General features: G+C 47.6%; 2 protein-coding genes across 3 annotated transcripts in view; one reads left to right on the forward strand and one right to left on the reverse strand.

Annotated features, from left to right (window-relative positions):
* Positions 1-29: 29 nt before the first annotated feature.
* DNAJC17 (DnaJ heat shock protein family (Hsp40) member C17) overlaps positions 30-21,503 on the reverse strand; it is a 29,624-nt gene continuing 8,150 nt past the window's right edge. The window contains exons 2-11 of one of the 2 annotated variants that reach the window (XM_055537397.1): positions 10,312-10,381; positions 9,960-10,018; positions 9,677-9,764; positions 8,206-8,291; positions 7,871-7,967; positions 7,274-7,317; positions 6,734-6,811; positions 5,847-5,927; positions 5,256-5,366; positions 30-231 (exon numbers count right to left, since the gene is read on the reverse strand). In XM_055537397.1, the coding sequence (XP_055393372.1) occupies positions 109-231; positions 5,256-5,366; positions 5,847-5,927; positions 6,734-6,811; positions 7,274-7,317; positions 7,871-7,967; positions 8,206-8,291; positions 9,677-9,764; positions 9,960-10,018; positions 10,312-10,381 (837 nt within the window). In that variant the 3' untranslated portion in view covers positions 30-108. The remainder of the gene's footprint in view (positions 232-5,255; positions 5,367-5,846; positions 5,928-6,733; positions 6,812-7,273; positions 7,318-7,870; positions 7,968-8,205; positions 8,292-9,676; positions 9,765-9,959; positions 10,019-10,311; positions 10,382-21,503) is intronic. The other variant, XM_055537398.1, reaches the window with a different exon arrangement.
* C10H15orf62 (chromosome 10 C15orf62 homolog) lies at positions 106-4,300 on the forward strand. Its single transcript, XM_055537399.1, has one exon. The coding sequence runs from the start codon at positions 2,566-2,568 to the stop codon at positions 3,094-3,096; it is 531 nt and encodes a 176-aa protein (XP_055393374.1). The 5' UTR covers positions 106-2,565; the 3' UTR covers positions 3,097-4,300.

The raw sequence follows: 21,503 nt of genomic DNA on the forward strand, positions 1-21,503 counted from the left end.
CACACCCTATACCTATGTATGCAATAGAGGTAGACTCTTAAAAAACAGAAAGTTTATTGGTGATGTTTAAGAAAAGGGCTGTGGGAGGAGAGGGCTGGAGGCAGGAGGTTATGTGGGCTGCCCCGCCTGGTCCTCCTGCTGCATCTGGGCAATCAGCTGCTGCCTCTCAGCTGCCTGGCGCATGCGCATCATGACGAGGCTCTCGTAGTCCCTCTCGGACACCACTGAGCCCTGGGGACAGAGGGAGACAGGGAGGGATCAGGGTGGTAGGGCAGTGTCCCACAGATTCCAGACTTGGAGGACAGGGCCTAGGCAGAGCCGCCACCAACGGTCAAGGAGGGAGGCTGCCTGGGAAAGGGAGGACCCTGGAACATCCTGCAACCCCAAGCCATCCATATTCCCTCACAGCAAGCAGGCCTTTGGCACCAGGCCAGCTGCTCGGCTGCCTCCCTCCAGCCCATCAAGCAGCTGCCACCCCACCCCGCCTCCCCCTCTCCCAGGTCCTTCGCATCTGCAGTCAGCTCGGTGACTCACTTGCTCATGCTCTAGCCAGGCCCTCGTCTCCCCTCATGTCCTCCACCCCCTGGTTTCTGCTTTCCACCAGTTCCCAGGGAAGAGGGCTTGTTGAAGGTGCAGAAATATACCGGCTCTGCCAGGAGGAGGTGAGAGCACTGCCCCCTCCCAGTTGCCCTCCCTTCCTGTGGTCTGGCTCCTGCTAAGGACACAGAGGGAGCCCCACCCTAGGAGGAGAGGGAAACAAGAGGCCAGCCTGCCTCCTAAAAATACATACCAGGGCTCCCGGAGGGCAGGGCCCTGGCTTCTTTTATGATCTTGCCAGCACAGTGTGAGGGATTAAAGAGTGCGGTATTTTAATAATCAAAAGAATAATAAACAACCAACCACCTTAGTAGGCCAAGGCTGTGGGCTGGAGAGGTGGCTCTGCAGGAGAGCCCTGAGCCACCGACCTCATGCCCTGATAAGGTCTGCAGTGGGTCTTAGATCCACTTCCTCCCTCTGTACAGCTGAAGCTGTGTGAATACGGGTGAAGCCCACCAGAGGCGGCACAGAAGCGAGCCAGGTCAAAGGGGGCTGCACAGCAGAGAGCTTCTCGTAGTACCCCAAGCTGGTGCACCTTCGCGGAACAAGCCAAGAAGAAAGTCTGGTGGCCAGTGACCCAGGGAATTAGAAGGGAGTGGCTAGGGTTAAGATGCTAGGCCCTGGCCAACTGGTTTGGAGTTGGGGATGTACGGAACCAGGAAGTGTTACTCAGCCCAGATCCCCCTGTTCCTCCCAACAACCCCACGCCTCCTCCTCTCTCCCAAGCTGCAGCAACTTCAAGGAGAGTGGCCCTCCCCGCCAGGCCCACCTCTTAGGCTGGGCCCAGCCCATTCCCCAGAGGACAGACCCCAGATGAGGTCCACACAGCCTGACAGGAAGGTAGGACCCTGGCCCTCAACTGTCCTTTCCTGCCCTGAGGCCATCTGGGTAAATCAAGGAAGGGAGAGGAAACAGCAGCCAGGTTTGAAGTCAGGGCAAGGGGAGGTCAGTTCTCCCATCCCCAAGGTAATGCTACTCTGCTGAGAAAACCTGAAGTCACCCTTGGCACGCCCCTGGGAGGAGCCAGCGCTTTATAGGTGCAGGGCTGCTCACCCTTAACACACCCTCTGCCTCTTTCCTCCTCCCCATCCCTTCGGGTTCTGCTAATGAGAGCCTGTCACTAGGCCCCAGGTCTGAGTCACCCACACCAGTGACAGGTCCCTTCCTTCCCCAACAGTCATTCCACACGCCAGTCTTTCAGTTAACTCCCACCTCTGAGTTCCTCAGTCCAGACACACAGGAGCTGGAGAGCCAGGTTGCCCACCAGGCCCCAGAGCACTGGGGCTGTGGAGGAAGAGGAGGCAGCGTGGTGACACAGAGCAGGGCTGCCCGGACAGTCCCCAGAGGAATCCTCAGCTCCCTGGTGCCCCAGGGTGTTGGCCGCGCAGCCCAAACCCCAGCCTGCAGATGCTGCAATTACCTCAGAGCGTGAACGCGACTTCTCACCTGACTGAGTCAACTGAAGACAACAAAACATCTCCACCGCCACACAGGGTCACAAACAGCCAAGCTACTAATCACAGTCTGGGAGCTACCAGCGGAAAGGCCGGTCTCCTGCCAGGGCCAGGGAGAAGCCAGCGGAGCCGGTGAGAAGCCCGGCCCTGCGGAAGACAATGCAGCTCTCATCTACCACAGCTGCCCGAACTCTAGCTCCGTAAGTGCAGTTTCCTCCTCCTGGGGTTTTTCCACTACCCTATCGAGTAACCGGGCCACTCCTGCCCCTCTGGGAAACTCCTATCGCCAAGCACTCCCAGCTCTTGGCTCTCCTGGACTGCCCTGCATGCCCTCTCATCATCCAGGATGCTCGCCCACGCTCCGTGCTGAGCAGAAACCCGGAGGCCTCTGCTTCTGCCCGCGAGGGCTGCCTGATTCTCGCTGTTCACTGCTCCAGCAGGGCCCGATGGTCCCCAGCTGCCCTTGACCGGGTTTCTGAGGTACCAGGCTGGTCTGCGGGCTCCCCAGGGTCCCATGGAGACTTGGCGCAAAGGCTCCTTCCGCAGCCCCTCCTTCTTCAAGCGGCTGAGCCTGGGGCGGCCGCGGAGACTCCGGCGACAGGGCAGCGTGCTCAGCCAGGCCAGCACGGCTGGGGGGGACCATGAGGAGTACAGCAACCGAGAGGTCATCCGGGAGCTGCGAGGGAGACCGGATGGCCGGCGCCTGCCACTGTGGGGGGACGAGCAGCCCCGGGCCACCCTGCTGGCCCCGCCCAAACCCCCGCGTCTCTACCGGGAAAGCTTCAGCTGCCCCAACATCCTAGAGGTCCCCTCCGCAGAGTACACTGCCGCCTACTCTGCCACCCTGCCCTCCGCGCTCTCCGTGGCAGACAACCTCCACCGATCCTCCGAGGAGGACCTTACGGACACGCCCCCCTTCCAGAGGACACCTGCTCCGGACCTCAGCGATCCCTTCTTCTCCTTCAAAGTGGACCTGGGGATTTCACTTCTTGAGGAGGTTCTGCAGATGCTGAGAGAGCAATTTCCCAGTGAGCTCAGCTTCTGAATGGGGGGAGGGTGGGCAGAGGTGGGGTGACTGAAAGAGGTGGGAGCCTGGGGACCCAGAGAAGGAGGGGACAGTCGGGGATTAAGATAGGGATAGAAATCCAGGTCCCTGACTGCCCCTACCCCCTGGGGTCCTGAACAGTTCTCTGAGTCACCCCAGGGTGGAGGGACAGAGGTATAGAGGCAAGCCAGAAATGTGAGGGGGGCACCTGCTGGCAGGAGCCCTGAAGACAGCTAGCTAGGCTGGGAAGGGAGGCCATGCCTGCAGCCACAGGGACAGGCAGAGGCCTGGGTGGAAGCAGAGGGACGGTGGCATAAGGGGCAAGTCTGGGAGTGGAGGACAAAGACTGGGCTCAAAGATGGATGCGCTGTGCCAGCTCCTACATGTGGCTGTTTAAAGTCACACTAATTAAAACTAAATACAATAAAAAAAAAGTCATCCCAGTCACACTAGCCACATTTCAAGTGCTCAGCAGCCACATATGACTAAGGGTTACCACGCTGAACGGCAAACGGTGAACGTTAAGGTCACTGGAGAAAGTTCTATTGGGCCACACAGGCCTAGACCATAGCCTGGTGGGGGAAGGGAAGCATATAGGACCTGCCAGGAGAGGGAGGGGCTTGTGGGGTGGCAAGACCGAGGCTGGTGGAGATACAAAGAGTGACTCAGGAAAAAGTCCAAAATCACTAGCAGGAAAGTGGGTGTGAGAGACTCAAAATGCCAACACAGCTGCCCGGAGCACTGCCTGGAGCCCAAGGAAGGAACTCGAGGGCACGTCAGGCACAGACAGCTTCAGAAGAGAGGCTGTGGGGAATTCTCGGAAAGATTTGTGATGGGAGCCCTGGGGAAATGCAACGAAATACAGTGCAGTTTTCCCTCCTTCCTGCACCCATGAGAATATGGGAGGTCTGATCAGGGGACGGACACAAAGCTCAAGGCTGTTACACTGAAGAGGCACAGCTGGTCTCCAGAATCGCCACCACGACCAAGGAGCTTTGCTCAAAGCCTCTGATGATGGGGGTTGCGGCAGTGCCCTGACGCATGGCCAGAAGACCTGGAGGCGGAGCCTGGCTGGCGGCATGTGGTTCTGGCACACACTGCCTCCACGACGAGAGCCTTATGGCCTCCCCATTTCTACTCTGTGTGCATGTGCCAAGCGGAAAGCTCCCCTGGGGGTGCAGATGATAAATAAAGTTCTTTATCACACAGCCTATGGCGTGTCATCTGGGGCTGTGAAATGCTGGGACTTAACAGGGGTGAGGGGGGGAGAGAAACAGTCTCTAACGAGTCCCAGGTGGGGCTCAGAGCAGTTCCTTTTCCTCCTGTGTCCAGGGTCTGGGACACACTCCAGAGAGCACCCCATCCTCACGGGTGCGGGCCATGTCAGAGAGCAGGGGACATGCCAGAGGCAGTGGGAGCAGAGCCCCTGCTGACCTGCTGAGGGGCACTCTTCCCCCCAGAGGGGCTGGAGCACATCAGCCTGAAGCACAGACCTCCAGATGCTTCCGAGAAGGGAGAGCTCTTGCCCCACCAAAGCGGGGGCAGGTGTGACCTGGGCCGGGTGTGTGTATATATATGTGTATGGAGGGGAAGTGAACACAAGCCTTCGTGGGGCTGTGGGGACTAAGAGCTGGTACGTGGCATGTGTCAGCTCAAGTCTGTGCTTCCCCCTGAGTTGGGCACCAGGTAGCACCTCAGTGTTGGCAGGGTAGCCAGTGTTATTTCTAAAGAGGAAATGTTGCCTCTTGACAGTAGGTCCCTGTCTGGGACAGCCACAGACACACCTGGAAGGAAGTTGGGGAAGGAGGGAGCCACCCTCCTCACCAGCCCTTCCCTGAAGCACCAGGTCATCTCAGCACCAAATGCTTCACACAGCACCCAAGCGACCCACAGGCCAGGGCAACACCTTTGGATGATGATGAGAGCTCCCAAGGGAGACCAGAACACAGAAAGTAAGGTCTAAGAGTTGTGGGTAGGGTAAGCCAGCCTGGAAAGAGGCAGCAAGGAATCACAGTCCTCCTGCTTGGGTAGGCAGACCTGACAATCTCTCCGTAGTCCCAATGATGGGTTTGTGAGGAAAGGGCCCTGAGAAGAGCCCAGATAGGAAGAGGCACCCCGAAGCTTGAGTAGGCCCAGTAGAGTGAGGCCTGGCTCCTTACCCGGGACAGTCCTGGGTGGTTGTGGCCCATCGCGCTCTGGGGCCGTCCCTCCAACCAGGAAATCTTCAGAGGGTTATCGACCAGGCCCACTTCATTCTGGACAGCCAGCTCCTGTCAAATACAACAGCCAGTCCCAGTCCCATCATTCCAGTCAGCTACACAATGGCTCTCTCTACCCCTACAGAAAGAACCAGAACCAGCACTCTCATCCTCCAAGCAAAGTGGAGCAGCCTTCATGCGATGGTGTGCTGAAGCTCTGACGCTCATGGGAAACCTGAGTCTTCTGACTGGGCAGTGGGGGAGGGGAGAAGGCTCTGTGAGGGTCCCAACCTGGAGGCACACTGGCTTCCAGGGGAAGGTGAGGGGTGTGGAGCCAGGCAGTAGGAAATAACACTATCCCTGGAACATTCTCCTATTCATTCCTTCACTCACTCTGTCTCCTCTCCCAAGACCTGTGGGCCTTGGGGAAATCTTGGCTCTAAGCTGGCCCAAGGAGTGGGGACACCTAAGCTCAGAGGGCCCACAGAATTGAGTTCCTCCCCTGGAATGGCAGGGCTGCTGGTGGCCCCCAAAGCCCCACAGAGCACTCACCGCAGCCTTGACGGTTGCAAACTCTACCACAGCGGTGCCTGCCTTCTTACTAGAGAGCACCAGGTTGAGCACCTCTCCGTACTGTGAGGATAAGGGGTCCCGTAAGCATGGCCCAGCCTTCAGGATGGCCCAGCTCACACTGGAGATAAGCCTAGGCCACCCAGAGGCAACCAAGTCATTTTGGGTTGGGGATAACCTGTTGTTGCTAGGTTCCCAGAGAGGGCATATCAGAGATGGGAAAGAAAGGTTTTTGTGTTTGCTGTTTCTTTTTCCAAGAATACAGGAGACAGCAAAGGCGAGCTGGGCAGACGTGGGGATTTGGACCAGCAGAGACGCACAGCTGCCTCCATGATTGAAGGAGATGGAGAGGACGGAGCTTTAGTGCCAGACACCCACCTCCTCTCTCCCCATACACCCAGCCAAGCCCCTTACTTCTAAGGATGACAAGGGCTAGATCTGGCTGGAGGTGGCACATGGCAACACGAGTGACTGGAGGGCCATGGCTCAAGTAGAAGTCTTTAGACTACCCTATGGTTTATGGCTTCCCTGGTAGCTGAGCGGTAAAAAGATCCCCCTGCAATGCAGGAGCCACAGGATAAAAGGGTGCAATCCCTGGGTGGGGAAGATTTCCTGGAGGAGGGCATGACAACCCACTCCAGTATTCTCACCTAGAAAACCCCATGGACAGAGAAGCCTAGCAGGCTACAGTAAATAGGGTCACAAAGAGACCCAACTGAAATGACTTACCACATAGTTTATGGCACAGAAAAAAAAAAAAAAAAAAAAGGCAGGTAGAGATGTGAAGGAAGGTTAGGCCTGGAGATCCTGAGGTTTGGGCTGACGCGGGGACTGAGATGATGGGTAAGAGGGAAGTCAGCAGAGCTGACCTTCTGAAAGAGCCGCAGGAGGACATCTCTGGAATAGCCACCTTGTGACTCAGCTTCCTTCTTCCTCTTCCACTTGAGCTGAAAAGATGGCAGTGGGGGCCACCGTTAAACACTGACTTCTCAACAGGACCAGATCCTGCACCTGAGCTTTACAAACTGAGCAGACACCCCTCTGGCCTTCAAGGCACCAGTGATCTAGGGAGCACCCCCAAGAAATGCATTCCCCTTGGAAAATGGACAGGCAGGAGGCCTGCTCAGCCACAGTCTCAGGGCTCTTACAGAGCCTATAAGATGCTCTCCTTCAAGGGGCCTCAGGGAGGGCTGCCTTGCAGCCTTCAGGTCTAAGAACAGCCTTTCACGGCCAGCTCTGATGGGCCATCCTGATGCTCAGGCCTTGGGAAGACGGAAGGATGGCATGTGGGCAGTGGTGTGGCTTCCAGAGATCCAGTGTCCGCACCACAAGCCCCGGTGACCCCAGAAGCATCTCTTCTTGCTGAGAGGAGGCAGTGTGAGGTGGCCTGTGGAGCCTGCAGGGCTCACCTTTAGCTTGGGGGTTTCTTTGTTTTCAGGATTTTCTGCCATTCCTAGAAAATTTAGAAAAATTAGCAAGGTAGAATGTGGAGAGGTTCCCCCAGGGGAGACACAGTCTAGGGCCACAAGGACCTGGCAAAGATCACTCCTGTCCACGGGCAGTGCCCCGCCCTGCTGTGGAGCCTGACAGGGCAAGTAGGAGCAATCCCACCCTCGGCCCCAGCTGCCACCTTAGGGTAGCAGCCCAGCTGCCTGCTGGAGGCCATGATTAGCACTACACCAACGAGGGGCCATGAATGCCTTCTGGGGGCAAGAGTCAGAGGTATAGACCTCACAGTTCTACTGAAACAAAGGGTCCCAGAGCCTTCCCCGCCCTGCCCTGGTGATCTGCTCCAAAAATAGAGCCAACATAAATGCGGCCAGGAGATCTCGGGCAGAGTGAAAAACCCCAGAGAACTGTAAGAAAGGATAGGTGGCACGTGTCCAAGTGGGGTACCCGGAGGGTTCCAGCAGGTAGAAGCTTCCAGATCAACTTCACCGAGCAGCCAGTGTGGCCACTGTGAGCCACCTCAGAGTGGGAGGCCGGTGTGGGGGCCGGACTCTCACCTGTCAACCTCTGCTCCTGTTCCTGACGTATCTGCTCCCGGATCAGCCTCTGCTGCTCCTCCAGCTGCCGGGAACCCTCTTCTCGCAGGCGTTCGATCTGCAGAGCGGGGGTTGGGGAGGGTGACAATTCTGTGCAGATCCAATTCCAGGTTGGCTCACCTTGCAAAGGTCCCTGGGACGTTCCACCTGCAAGCTAGGCTCAGCAACCTGCGGGTGGGACAGACGACCCAGATCCCACAGAGGAAGGCGGGAAGGGCACGCCCGCCCCAGCCACAGCAGCCTCTAGTTGACCGGCCTCTTCCTCCTGCGGATGGTCGCAGGGCCTGGACGCTCACCTCCTGCTCTAGCGTCCTGGCGCTTCCGCTTTCCTCCTCCTCCTCGCTGCCGAGGGCCTGGGCCTGCCGCTCCCGGGCCTCCAGGTCTAGGCACAAGGGTTGAATGACCCAATGTCTGGTCTAAGCAGTTTCCACATGGCCCCAGCCCACTTGGCTCTGGCTGCTACCCCAAAGTCTCAAGTAGCATGAACCCATCCAGTAATTCTCCCCCATCCCTCCATGCCCATGTGCTCCCAGATTCATTTCCATTGAGAAAAGTTGTCACAAGAAAGAGTATAGGCTCCAGCTGAGTGGCTGGGGTCTGGAAGAGTTACAGTAGCTCCCGCTGACCAAGCTGGTTCTCTGAACAGTGAAGGTGTGGGTGGGTGCTGATGTCAGCAGCCCGCGGCCACGGGTCGGGGCTGCCAGTGGGTGGAGCTGCCGGCCTCTGTTCCTGCGGTTTGGCACCACAGCCTGCAACCTTGCCTTGGCTTCGATGCTCTTTCCCACCACTGTGCTCGAGTTTCCACTGTCTCCTCTACCTGCCCCTCAACTCACATTTACCAAGCCTCACTGCAGACCCCACTACAGGGACAGAAGCCTCCATGCAAGGACATCACCCCAGGGCCTGGAGCCCTTCCCACCTTCCAAGAGAAACCTGCCTGTGGCTCTGTCCTAGGTCAGCTGCTGCGGCAAACACTTCTCTCAGGTCTGGGACTCGCTGCTTTCTTTTCTGTTCACTTTACCTACCTAAACTCCAGGTTTGTTTGTTTTTGATGGAGGTACGGGGATGGTATATGTACATAATAAATATATGGATGTGAAACAGGCAAGATGAAGGGGAGAAAAATTGAGTGAAGAATGCCTGAACCAATCTTGTGGGGGTAATGAAAATGTTCTAAAATTGATTTAGAGTCATAGTGGCACCATTTGTTAAATTTACTAAAAATTACTGAGTTGTTCACTTGAAATGGGTGGACAATAGGATATATGAAATAATGTCAATAAAGCTGTTTTTCAAAAGGCGAATGTCTGGCTCTCTTTGGATCCTTCTGAGGGGATTTCAGAGTGAGAGCTCTGTGCAGAACTCGGACAAACGACACAGATAAACGACAGCACGGCCAACAAGGACCTGACTGTGCTCGTGCCGTGTGGGTTCAAATCCTGGTTCTAGCAGGTTCTTATCTTTTTGGTGCCTTAGCCTCTTTTGTTTATAAAAATAGGTTTCGTAACACCCAGCTCTTTGGACAGTCGTGATAATTAAAGGAGGCAGTAAAACATCTGTAACAATACTTAGCTAATAGCACACCTAGTCATTGTTATTATTCCTCAGACTGTCCTTCAGGAGCCACCCCTGAGAACGGGGTTCTGTCCAGGACTGGGGCCCAAAGCTCTGAGTGGCTGGAACTGAAGCTATAGGAGCAAAGGTGGCGGAGCTGCACAAAAACAACCCAGGGAAACCGCAGGGCGCCAGCACCACGATGCCACCTACCGAGCTTTACTTTCTTCCTTCTCTCATCAAGTTTCTGGGTCCTCTCTGCCGCCTGCTTCTTGGCTTTCCTGACCTTGTCATACGCAGCCTGGCAGAAGGAAGAGTCAACAGGGTAACACACACAGCGCCAGGCCTCCTCCCTGGCCCCGCCACTAGCCCTGGAGCTAGTGAGGCAGTCTGGTGACAGTCTCCAGGCGAGGACAGTATGGCCAAGTATAGAGGATGAAGCACACAGTGGTCTCTAAATGTGGGGGACAATTCAGATAGAGGAGGATGTGCTTACCCTGGCGGCAGCATCGGTCAGTACCTCCAAGGCCTGAGAAAGCTGGTGGAAGAGTTCAGCTAAACATAGAGATCAAAAAAGAGAGAGGAGAAAAGTAAAGTTAGACTTGGTGACGGTGTGCTCCCTCAGAAAAGCACCTCAAAGAAGCCACAGGCTGCTGGAAAGGAAGACATCAACAGATGCCCAACCAACAAAGAAGAGTGAGTATATCAGCAATTGATCAGATGCCTTTAACGTGTGAAGTGCAGCCACGGGCCCAGTGCCCAAAGTCAGGCTGCGTGCGTTGACCTCCATGGCATTCACACCACACCCAGGTGGGTTGGGCTTCTCCCCATGCCTAGGAGAGGCTCACCTGCTCTGGGATTATCCGGGTTTTTGTCTGGGTGGCAGGAGAGGGCCTTCTGTCTATATGCCTTCTTCACCTGGAAGAGACAAGATTGGGTTATTCATTCTCTCACCCCAAGACAGACAGGAAAACACTGCTAACGGGATAAGGGAAATCCAGGGAGGGCTCTGCATCGCTACAAGAAGGTTGCCACACTGAAATAGTCATCTCACAACCACAGTGGAGATCTTCAGTGGAAGCAAAGGCTACGGAGGGAGCTGAAGGCTGCCCAGCAGCAGGGTTGGGCCTGCTTCCTGCCGAGCGCCCAGTCTCACCACTGTGGATGTCAGAGGCTCCTGGCAGGGGCAGATTCCCTCTAGCCATCCAGAAACAGGCACTCACACAGTCTTAGTGTAATGTAATGTACGCCAGGGCAACATTTCCGCAGGGAAACTTAGCCATCAACATTTTAAATGTACTTTCTCTTTAACTTATTATGGAATTTGGACTTGCAGAAGCATGCCAAAATAAATATACAAGGACGCCCACTAAAACATAGTTTATATAAGCCCCAAAGTAAAGCCAACCAAAATCTCCAACAACGGGGAGACTCATTTAAGAAATCATCATAGACAAAAGTCTGTATGTGCTGTCCAGAAATATCTTCAAGTCCTCATTACAAGAAAAAAAACTGATTAAGTATGATGACAAAGAGCGAATCATTATGTTCTACACCTGAAACTAATCCAATGTGATGTGTCAATTATACCTCAACTTAAAAAAAAAGAAAGTATCTTCAAGGTACAGTGCATGAAAAAAACAAGGCTTACAACAGTATATGTTAATATGATAATTTGGGGGTTAAAAATAAATCAAAAATAAAAGAAATGTAAATAGTTAGAAACACTCGAGCATGTGCAAGCCTTTGTTTTCCTTTTTCCCCTCACAGCAATCACAAGAAACAGTGGTTTCTTTTGGAGAGAAGCTGAAAGTGGAGGGGAAAGAAACATTCACTTCTCATTGTATACTTTTCTGTAGTTCTACTTTTCAAACCTTAAACTAGTCTTTATTATTATTTTTTTATTGATAACAGGGGGTATCTTGGTGGGGAAGCTATGGTCTATTTTTAGTTTTCATCTTTGCACCTCTTTATTAAAAAGAAAATAAGTATTATTTTTTATATTAGTAAAAATAAATAAGCATAGCTACCAAGGTTCTCTTTTGTATATTCCCCACTCATAAGGGAAAGCAGAAGAGCACAAAACCCAGAAATCCTCTGCTTTCTGAGGCCTTGGCCTCACTCTGCCTGTATACGTTACCTACTGCTCAAATCTCTTGGGAGGAGAAGCCTCTAGCCCAGAACCTCCATCAGTAGCTGAGCAGACTGGCTCTCCAGGCTTCCTACAGGGAACCAATAAACATTTCAATCCAAAGTGTGCTAGAAAAGGGCCTTCAGAGGCAAGCAGCCAGCACCCCCAGGGGAGGGTCTGTGGCCCAGTGCCCCCTGCACCTTCAGCTACACCTAGCCCAGGACCTCTGGGGTGTGCTGCCACCTGCTGGGCCAGAGCTAGAAGCACACTTTCACTTGCCCGGGCAAGCAAGCCCATCTACTAAGAGCTCTCCTGGCTGAGCCTGAGGAAGCAGGAACCACTCCCAGCACAGGCTTTGGGCAGAAAGTGTAAAAGTCCCTCCCTGCCCCCTAACCTTCCCAACTGCCCACCTATGTTCACTTCCTCACCCCAACCTAGGTCTTCACCAACAATAAAGTAATGACAACAATAACAAAACCCAGCTTTTTTTTCACTATTTGTTGTTCAGTCACTCAGTCGAGTCTGACTCTCTGCCACCCTATGGACTGCAGCTCGCCAGGCTTCTCTGTCCTTCACTATCTCAAACCCATATCCATTGACTCTATGATGCCATCCAACCATCTCATCCTGTCGCCTTCTTCTCCTCATTAAAAAAAATAATAAGGGAAGAGGAGGTGATAGTTTCATAGTCTTACATTTGACATGTCATCTTTTACTCTTGAGGCAACCTATCATTTGTCATTCCTCCCTTTACTCTTTCCTTTCCCTTCTCCATTTATGCCTAGGGACTTATTTCTTTTTTACTTTAAACCAAGCCTTTATTATATATTCTTCATACTTGCAGGCTTCCCCCATGGCTCAGTAGTTAAAAAAATCCTCCTGCCAATGTAGAAGACCAAGCGTCTTTTGTTTCTTCAATAAGTAAAACAATACAAAAATACATAGAGAGAACTAAAAAGCTACTGTTCTTTCCCTATTTCCCCAGCCCTCTTTTCCAAGTCCTTCCCCCTGATCATTCCAACAAACAGAAGTCTTTGGGGTCTTGTTTCTGCCTCTCTGCCCCCACCTCTCCTCTCTCTCTGATCCCAGGTGCTGTGTCTGAACTGGCTGAGAGGAAGAGGAAGGGAGAACAGGGTGTCTCTTGCCTCAATTTGCAACACTGCCCTCAGGACCAGGATTAGCAGTCATGCCCTACAAAGGCTGAATTTTGTGGAAGATGGTTTCTTTTGTATTATGGAGCTCTTTTAAAGTGTTACGTGTTCTTTTTTGTAAATGCGAGAAAGGACAATAAGAGGGAGGGGAGGAGTAAGAAGGAATAGTAGGAAAGCAAAATAAGAGGCAAGAGGGGGCTAGGTGGTAGAACACTCTTCATTTTCTTTTCTTTCTTTAGAGAATGCTTTATAGTTTTTTATTCTAAAGGAATGATATTAAACAGCTTTCTGTTTTATATTTCATTTTAATGCTCTATATCAGAAAGTTGTTTTTTTTTTAACTTAAACAGGAAAATTGTTCAAACAAAAAAACTAGTTATATAATAATGGGAAATTAATCTACATATATTAGTTTGTTTTCTCATCAATTCTCTTTCCAGAATATGTTCCTTCGACAAATGTCTTTACCAGTCTCATCAGATTTCATTTGAAGCAACAGTATAACTAGACCAAGGTCACCTCACTCCCCATCTGGGTGGACCCCCATCTTACTCCCACCCCTCCAGCCTCCCACACACTCAACATCTATAACCAAACACAACTGCCCCAATCAACTTGATGTATCCTGAACCCCTTTCCACTCAAGGCCTAGCCTGGGCCTCCATTTCCAAATCACCCCTTAAAGGTGTGAGGAGTTGAACATTCTGTATTGCAAAATCCTATTGGAAAAAATTACCAGTCTCATGCACTGGCCCGATGAGTAAGGGGAGAGGTGAGGTAAGAAAGTCAAGGTCATGCTGGTATTCATTCTTAGAGAGCAATGTCTACAGATAGGAGGGAAGCTCTCTGAGAGCCCCTTGGTACAGCACCAAATCTACCCCACCTCCTGGGTCCACTCATGGAACATGGAGGATACGGAAGGACTGAGCTGAAGCTGGTGATACAGAGAATAATCGGGAATTTCCCTGACACTGAAGAGGAAGGACACTGCTTAGCAAGGAAAATGGCTGAGAAAACAACGAATACTACAGTTGTAAGATGCCTGTAAGTGAGGTCCCTTAGAGTGGAAAAAAAAGAAGAGAGATGAGTTAATTTTAGCCTTAAAGGCCTCACATAGGAGATAACATCTGAGCTGGATCTGAAAGGTGAGTAATAGTTCTCCAAGCCGAGCCAGAAAGGGCATTCAAGACAGAGGGTGTGGAAGAACCCGACTTCCTTCCCTTCAAGCCCCAGACCAACTCAGAGGAGAAATATGTTTTCCTTTAATGAGAAAAAGGTACTGAAAACAGAAAAGGACATGAAAAAGCAGAGATGTGGTTGCAATAAAACATGGAAGTAAAAATAATGTTTTTGTCAAAGAATATTTTAATTAAAAAAAAAAAAAAAACAAAACCCTTTGACCAAAGAAAAGTAACAGAAGAAAACCAGGAAAAGAATAAAATTCACACAAACAAGTTTTAAAAACACAAACTTGGGATGAAGAAATGCTAGGGAGCGAGGGCACATATGAAGGCAAAGAAATGCAAACTGGCCTGAGAAGAGAAACAGCGCTAAAGGTAACTCAGGTGTGACTCTGAAAATAAAGAAACTCAGCATGATTCATAAGGTATGTGTGATTCATAAAGCAGAGAGTGGACCAATCAGAAGGAAAAGCCCCACAGTGCGTGAGCAGGGCCAGATGTGGAAAGCCTTCTAAGATCAAAAGTAATGAATCAGGATGAATGACTAAAGAGGCTTTAGGGGTCTCCAAGCCCAAAGAATTTGAACCCCAAAATTCTCTTTGAGCTAATGAAAGTTTGTCGTGAAGCACAAAGACAAGATTAATGGAACATATAAGCATGGTCAAGAAACAAACAGTAATAAATGTAAAAATTCAATGTATGGTAAAAAGTATTACTAAAATCCAACATAATGAGTGAAAAAAGTTAGTTCTTCATCTCAAGCCATATACCAAAATAATTCCAGATAGATTAAAAACAAAAAAACCTCAATACAAAAAATGAAACTAAAAGAACCTAAAGAAAGAAAATGATGGGACTATTAATCTACTTTTAGTGTGGGGAAGAAATTCCTAAGCATTAAAGCAAGGGAAGGAATCACACATACATGCACACACATGTATATGTACACAAAATGAATGGATTTACAATGAAAATTTTTAAATTTATCTAAGCAAAAAAATCATAGACAAAATTAAAAGACGAGGTGGGTGGGAGGGAGGCCCAAGAGGGAGGGGATATATATATATACTTATAGCTGATTCACACTGATGTACAGTAGAAATCAACATAACATTGTAAAGCAATTATGCTCCAATTAAATATAAAAAAGAAGTTAAAAAAAAAGGACAAGGGAAATGATAACTGAGAGAAGTATGTGCATGACATCTTTACTATGCAAAGAAGCCATGCAGAAAAAAAAAACACAAGAAAAAGACAAACTACAAGAAAACAGAGAACATGAAGAGAGAGTCATAGAATATAAATGGTTGACATGAAAAATGTTCAGCCTTACACATGAAAGTTAAGTCCTTTTCACCTCTCAGCTGACAACAAGGAAAACAAAGGATGGTATTTAATGTTGGCGGCTTTGTGGTGAATATGTAAATTAATACAATGATTCTGGTCTGTATGGGATTTTTTTGTCTGCGCCCGTGGCTTGTGGGATCTTAGTTCCCTGACTAGAGATCAAAGCCCTGCTCCCCACCCGCTGCAGTAGAAGAGCAGAGCCCTACCACTGGACTGCCAAGGAATTTCTTATACAATGATTCTGGAAAGTAATCTAGCAGTATATATCAGGAAGCTTTGAAAAGTGCAGACCGTTTGATCCAGCAAGGCCTCTTCTAAAGAAATACTTAGAAGTTTATACAGTATTTATAAACATTGCTGTTCATTATAGCATATTTATAAAAGAAAAAGTCAGAAATAATCTACATTCCAAGATGGTTGCTAGCACCTATCATGTAGCAGGCTCTTTTTGAAGTGCTTTATATACAGTAACTTACTTTACTCTATTATTTTAAAATAGGATTTCTCTCCTTTTTAAAAAAAAAAAATCTATTTTATTTATTTAGCTTTGTCGGGTCTTAGTTGCAGCATATGGGATCTCTTGGTTGTGGCATGTGAACTCTTAGTTGGGGCAAGTACACTTGAGCTGTGGCATGAGAGATCCAGTTCCCTGACCAGGGATCAAACCTGGGGCCCCAGCATTGGGAACACAGAGTCTTAGCCACTGGACCACCAGGAAGTCCCAGTAACTTACATAACTCTTAACATGTCCCTATGAGGTAGAAATTATTATCCTCATTTTACAAATGAGAAAACTGTGACATAATGAAGCAATCATTATGATACTGAAAATCCATTCGATGAAAAACTATGCAATCATTATTTCAGACAATAACTGTTCCATTCTAGCCATATACCATAGGGGAAACTGTGGCTCCCAATCACCCCTGCCATCAAAGAAGGAACTGGGAGTCTAGACTTCCACCCTCACCAGTTGTAACAAAGCACCCCAAACCTTTTGCCAGGGTGGTGTCAGAGAAGGCCAAGAAGGGAGTCACACTCACTAGATGAAAATATGAAAATATATCCGAAAGAGAGCATTATAATTGACATTTACTTTTCACAGTGATCTTGTATTACACAAGCTCACTGTGTAATCACATCAAGAAAAAAAAAATTGTTCAAACAAACAAACATAATTAGCTAGAGCAATTAGACAAGGTAAAGAAATAAAAGGCACTTTTATTTCTTTTATTTCTGACTTCCATGGTGGTCCAGTGGATAAGAATCCACCTTGCAATGCAGGGGACACGGGACTGATCCCCAGTCAGGGAACTAAGATCCCACATGCTGTGGAGCAACTAAGCCTGTGCACCACTGAAGAAGGAATTCATAGGGCCTGGACTCCATCTTAGGCCTGTTCATGCTGATCATGCTCGGCCACCTTTCCAATGGACTCTGAACTCTGTGTTTAGTGCCTATGAAAACAGCAACAGAAGGATAAGACCCCCTCCAGACAGGGGAACCTTGAAGATCGTATCTAGGTTACTCATTGCCTAAGAGAAACATACACTAATCACCCCTTCCTCCAGACAGGCCATAAATTTTTCTATATCTATCGGAATGTAACCTCGGGTTTATTGATTATTGGTTAATTGTTTGACTGTTTGAGCACATAGCATGTGAATGATGGGGTTATTGGGATTGTATTTTCCTTGGTTTATGTAAGTCTCAAGGAATTTGGAGTGGAGAGTTCAGACACATACACATGGGGTATAAAAGATTTTCACAAATGCTGGTCGGGGTCCTTGGCTAAGAGGAGACTCTGCCTTGGACCCGCCTGTGTAATAAACTGCACTCCACTATCTGCACTGTCCTTCTGAGTGAGTTTGTTTCCCAGAACGTGTGGCTACAACACCACAACTACTGAACTCACGCAAGATCATGAAAGATCCTTGCATGACACAACAAAGATCCCACGTGCCACAACTAAGACCCAAAACAGTCAAATAAATAAAACTTTTTAAAAAGAAAGAAACAAAATGTATCCAAATCAAAAAGGAAGAAATAAAACTGTCATTACTTGCAGATGACATATCATATATAGAAAACCCTAAAGAGTTCACCAAAAAACTGTTAGAATAAAAGAATTCAGTAAAGTTTGAAGGATACAAAATCAATACACAAAGGTCTGTTGCATTTCTATGCACTAACAATGAACTATCAGAAAAGAGAAATTAAGAAAACAATTCCATTTACAATTTCATCAAAAAGAATAAAATATCTAGAAATAAATTTAGCCAAGAAGGTGAAAAACCTGTACACCAAAAACTATAAGACACTGATTAAAGAAGTTGAAGAAGACCAAGTAAGAGGAAAGATATTCCAAGCTCACAGTTTCGAAGAATTAATATTACTAAAATGTCTTTACTACCCTAAGCGATCTGTGGATTCAATGCAATCCATATCAAAATTCCAAGAGCATTTTCACTGAAAAATTTTTAAAAATCCTAAAATGTTTATGGAGCCACAGAACACCCCAAATAGGCAAAGCAATCTTGAGAAAGAAGAACAAAGCTAGAAGCATCATACGTCCTGATTTCAAACTATATTACAAAGCTATAGTAATCAAAACTGTATGGTATTGGCATAAAAACAGACACCTCAATCAATGGAACAGAACAGACAGCCAAGAAATAAACCAACACATATACAGTCAATTAATTTACAACACAGGAGCCAAGACTATGCTATGGGGAAAGAACAGTCTCCTTAATAAATAGTTTTGGAGTGGGGAGGAATAAACTAGGAGCTTGGGATTAACATACACACACTACTGTACATAAAAAAACCAACAAGGAGCTACTATAGAGCACAGAGAACTTACTCTATAATAACCTACATGGGTAAAGAATCTGAAAAAGAGAAATATATGTATACAGAAAATTGAATCACTTTGCTCTCCACCTGAAACTAACACAACATTTAAATCAACCATGTGCCAATAAAATTTTTCTTCAATAACATTTTAAAAAATAAAAAATACTGTTGGGGAAACTAGGTAGTCACATGCAAAAGAATTAAACTGGATCACTATCTTACACATACACAAAAATGAAATCAAAGTGGATTAAAGACTTGAATGTAAGACATGAAATCATAAAACTTCAAGCAGAATACATGGAAATTAGGCTCCTTAACACTAGTCCTGACAATGATTTCTTGTTTTTTCTGGATTTGAGAGCAAAAGCAAAAGCAACAAACAAAAGCAAAAACTAAACAAGTGGGAATACATCAAACTAAAAAGCTTCAGCAAATCAACAAAATAAAAAGGCAAACTATGGAATCAGAGAAAATATTTCCAAATCATATATCTGATAAGGGGTTAATAAAAAGACCCAAAATAAACAACAAAAAAACCAATCTCATTAACAGATAGGCAGATCTGAATAGACATTTTTTCCAAGGAAGATATACAGATCGCCAACGGGTACATGAAAAGATGTTCAACATCTAACCATTAGGCAAATGCAAATCAAAACTACAATAAGATACTATTAATACCTTACACGTGTTAGTATAGCTATTATCAAAAAACAGAATGTGACGATGTGGAGAAAGTGATCCCAGTTATACTACTGCTGTTGCTGCTAAGTCTCTTCAGTCGTGTCCGACTCTGTGCGACCCCATAGACGGCAGCCCACCAGGCTCCCCTGTCCCTGGGATTCTCCAGGCAGGAACACTGGAGTAAGTTGCCATTTCCTTCTCTACTGGTGCAGCAGCTACAAAAACCTGTATAGAGATTCCTCAAAAAATTAAAAATAGAACTACCAGGAATTCCTCGGCAGTCCAGTGGTTAGAATCCCACACTTTCACTGTCAAGGGCCAGGGATCCATCCCTGGTTGGGGAACAAAGATCCCACAGGCTGTGTGGCGTAGCCCAAATAAATATTAAAAAGATAAAAACAGAACTATCAAATGATCCAGCAATTCCACTTCTGAGTATTTATCCAAAATAAATGAAAACACTAACTTCAAAATATAGTGCACCCTCATGTTCACTGCAGCATTATTTACAGTAGCCAAGACATGAAAGCAACCTAAGTGTCTTCTGATGGATGAATGGATAAAGAAAATGTGAGATTATACATTCAGTTCAGTTCAGTTCAGTTCAGTCGCTCAGTCGTGTCCGACTCTGCGACCCCATGAACCACAGCACGCCAGGCCTCCCTGTCCATCACCAACTCCTGAAGTTTACCCAAACTCATGTCCATTGAGTCAGTGATGCCATCCAACCATCTCATCCTCTGTCATCCCCTTCTCCTCCTGCCCTCAATCTTTCCCAGCATCAGGGTCTTTTCCAATGAGCCAACTCTTCGCATCAGGTGGCCAAAGTACTGGAGTTTCAGCTTCAACATCAGTCCTTCTAATGAACACCCAGAACTGTTCTCCTCTAGGATGGACTGGTCAGATCTCCTTGCAGTCCAAGGAACTCTCAAGAGTCTTCTCCAACACCACAGTTCAAAAAAATCAATTCTTCCGCACTCAGCTTTCTTCACAGTCCAACTCTCACATCCATACATGACTACTGGAAAAACCATAGCCTTGACTAGACGGACCTTTGTTGACAAAGTAATGTCTCTGCTTTTTAATATGCTGTCTAGGTTGGTCATAACTTTCCTTCCAAAGAGTAAGCGTCTTTTAATTTCATGGAGATTATACATACACATACCCATACACACACACACAAACACACACACACACTCACACACTCAGATAGATATATTCAATGAAATATTACTCAGCTATAAAAATGCAAATCTTGCCATCAGTGACAATATGGATGGACTTTGACGGCATTATGCTGAGTGTCAATGAGTCAGAGAAAAATACCATATAATCTCATATACCTGTGGAATCTAAAAAACAAACAAGAAAAAACTCATAGAGAACAGACTGCCCCAGAGGCAGGCAGTTGGCAGAATGGGGTAGCGAAATGGGTGAAGGGGATTAAAAGGTATAAATTTCCAGTTATAAAACAAATAGCCATGGGGATAAAATGTAAGCATGGCAACTATAGTTAGTTGTTGTTTACTTGCTAAGCTGTTTCCAACTCTTTGCGACTATTTGGACTGTAGCCCACCAGGCTCCTCTGTCCATGGGATTTCCCAGGCAAGAATACTAGAACGGGTTGCCATTCCTTCTCCAGGGAATCTTCCTGACTCAGGGACAGAACCCAAGTCTCTTGCTTTGGCAGGTGGATTCTTCACTGTTGAGCCACCAGGGAAGCCCCGTACTGTATATTTGAAAGTTACTAAGAGAGCAGACCTTAAAATTCTTATCACAAGGAAAAAAATTGTAACTATGTATAGTGATGGATGTAATTTAATTAGACTTATTTTGGTGATTATTTCACAATATAGATCTCAAATATATCAAATCATTATGCTGTACACCTGAACTAATATGTTACATGTTAATTATATATTTAAAAAAACACAAAAAGCAAAAAACCAGAGATGTTTAGCTTCTTTCAATTATCCTAAGCTAGAAAGCAACATGGTTCACTGAAAGAAAGAAGGTTCTGGAGTCTAACAGATAATGTTTTAAAATTTTGAATCTTCTGCATGCTATTAGCACAATCTGGGGCAAATTACCAAATCTCACTCAGCCTTAGGTTCTTCAACTACAAAGTGTGGGAAGTATCCGCTACACATAGAGCCATTGTGAAGATTAAAGAAAATAATCCATGTGAAGTACCTAACAAAACCAGGTACTCAATATAAGGTCCAAACCTCTTGTTTATCCACTCCTAGGAGGGAGGTAAATTGTGACACCAGCCCAGGATGATGCCAACCTGACTTCAGAAGCTTCAGCAAAGGACCCAGGTCAATCCAGTATGAATTCTCAAGGTGTACAAGGCTGGTTTCAGGAATGCTGGGAGCAGTTCTCAAATTCTATCCTTGGTCAGCCCCCAAGGGCTCTGAACTACCCTCATTCAAAGTGTAGGTAGCCTGAGATCCTCCAGATTGGCCATGAACAAAAACCCAGCTGGCCTAAGAATGCTGGTCAAGTGTGTCTGTCCTGATTAACTAGTTATTATAATCTTTCTGTCCTGATTAACTAGTTATTACAGTCTTTAGCTGCTAAAGCCTGCCCTGGGCAAGGCCCATTGCTGGGTTTTAGCCTAGAAGGCCAGTTCTGACTTTGAATCAGCTGGCCTGCAGTTTGGTATTTTGTGCTACCAACAG

This window comes from Bubalus kerabau, chromosome 10 (assembly GCF_029407905.1).
Source record: "Bubalus kerabau isolate K-KA32 ecotype Philippines breed swamp buffalo chromosome 10, PCC_UOA_SB_1v2, whole genome shotgun sequence".
In the NCBI taxonomy this organism is placed as follows: Eukaryota; Metazoa; Chordata; class Mammalia; order Artiodactyla; family Bovidae; genus Bubalus; species Bubalus kerabau.

Excerpts from the sequence above, each read along its gene's own strand:
- C10H15orf62 (XM_055537399.1), top strand. The coding sequence starts at position 2,566 with ATGGAGACTTGGCGCAAAGGCTCCTTCCGCAGCCCCTCCTTCTTCAAG.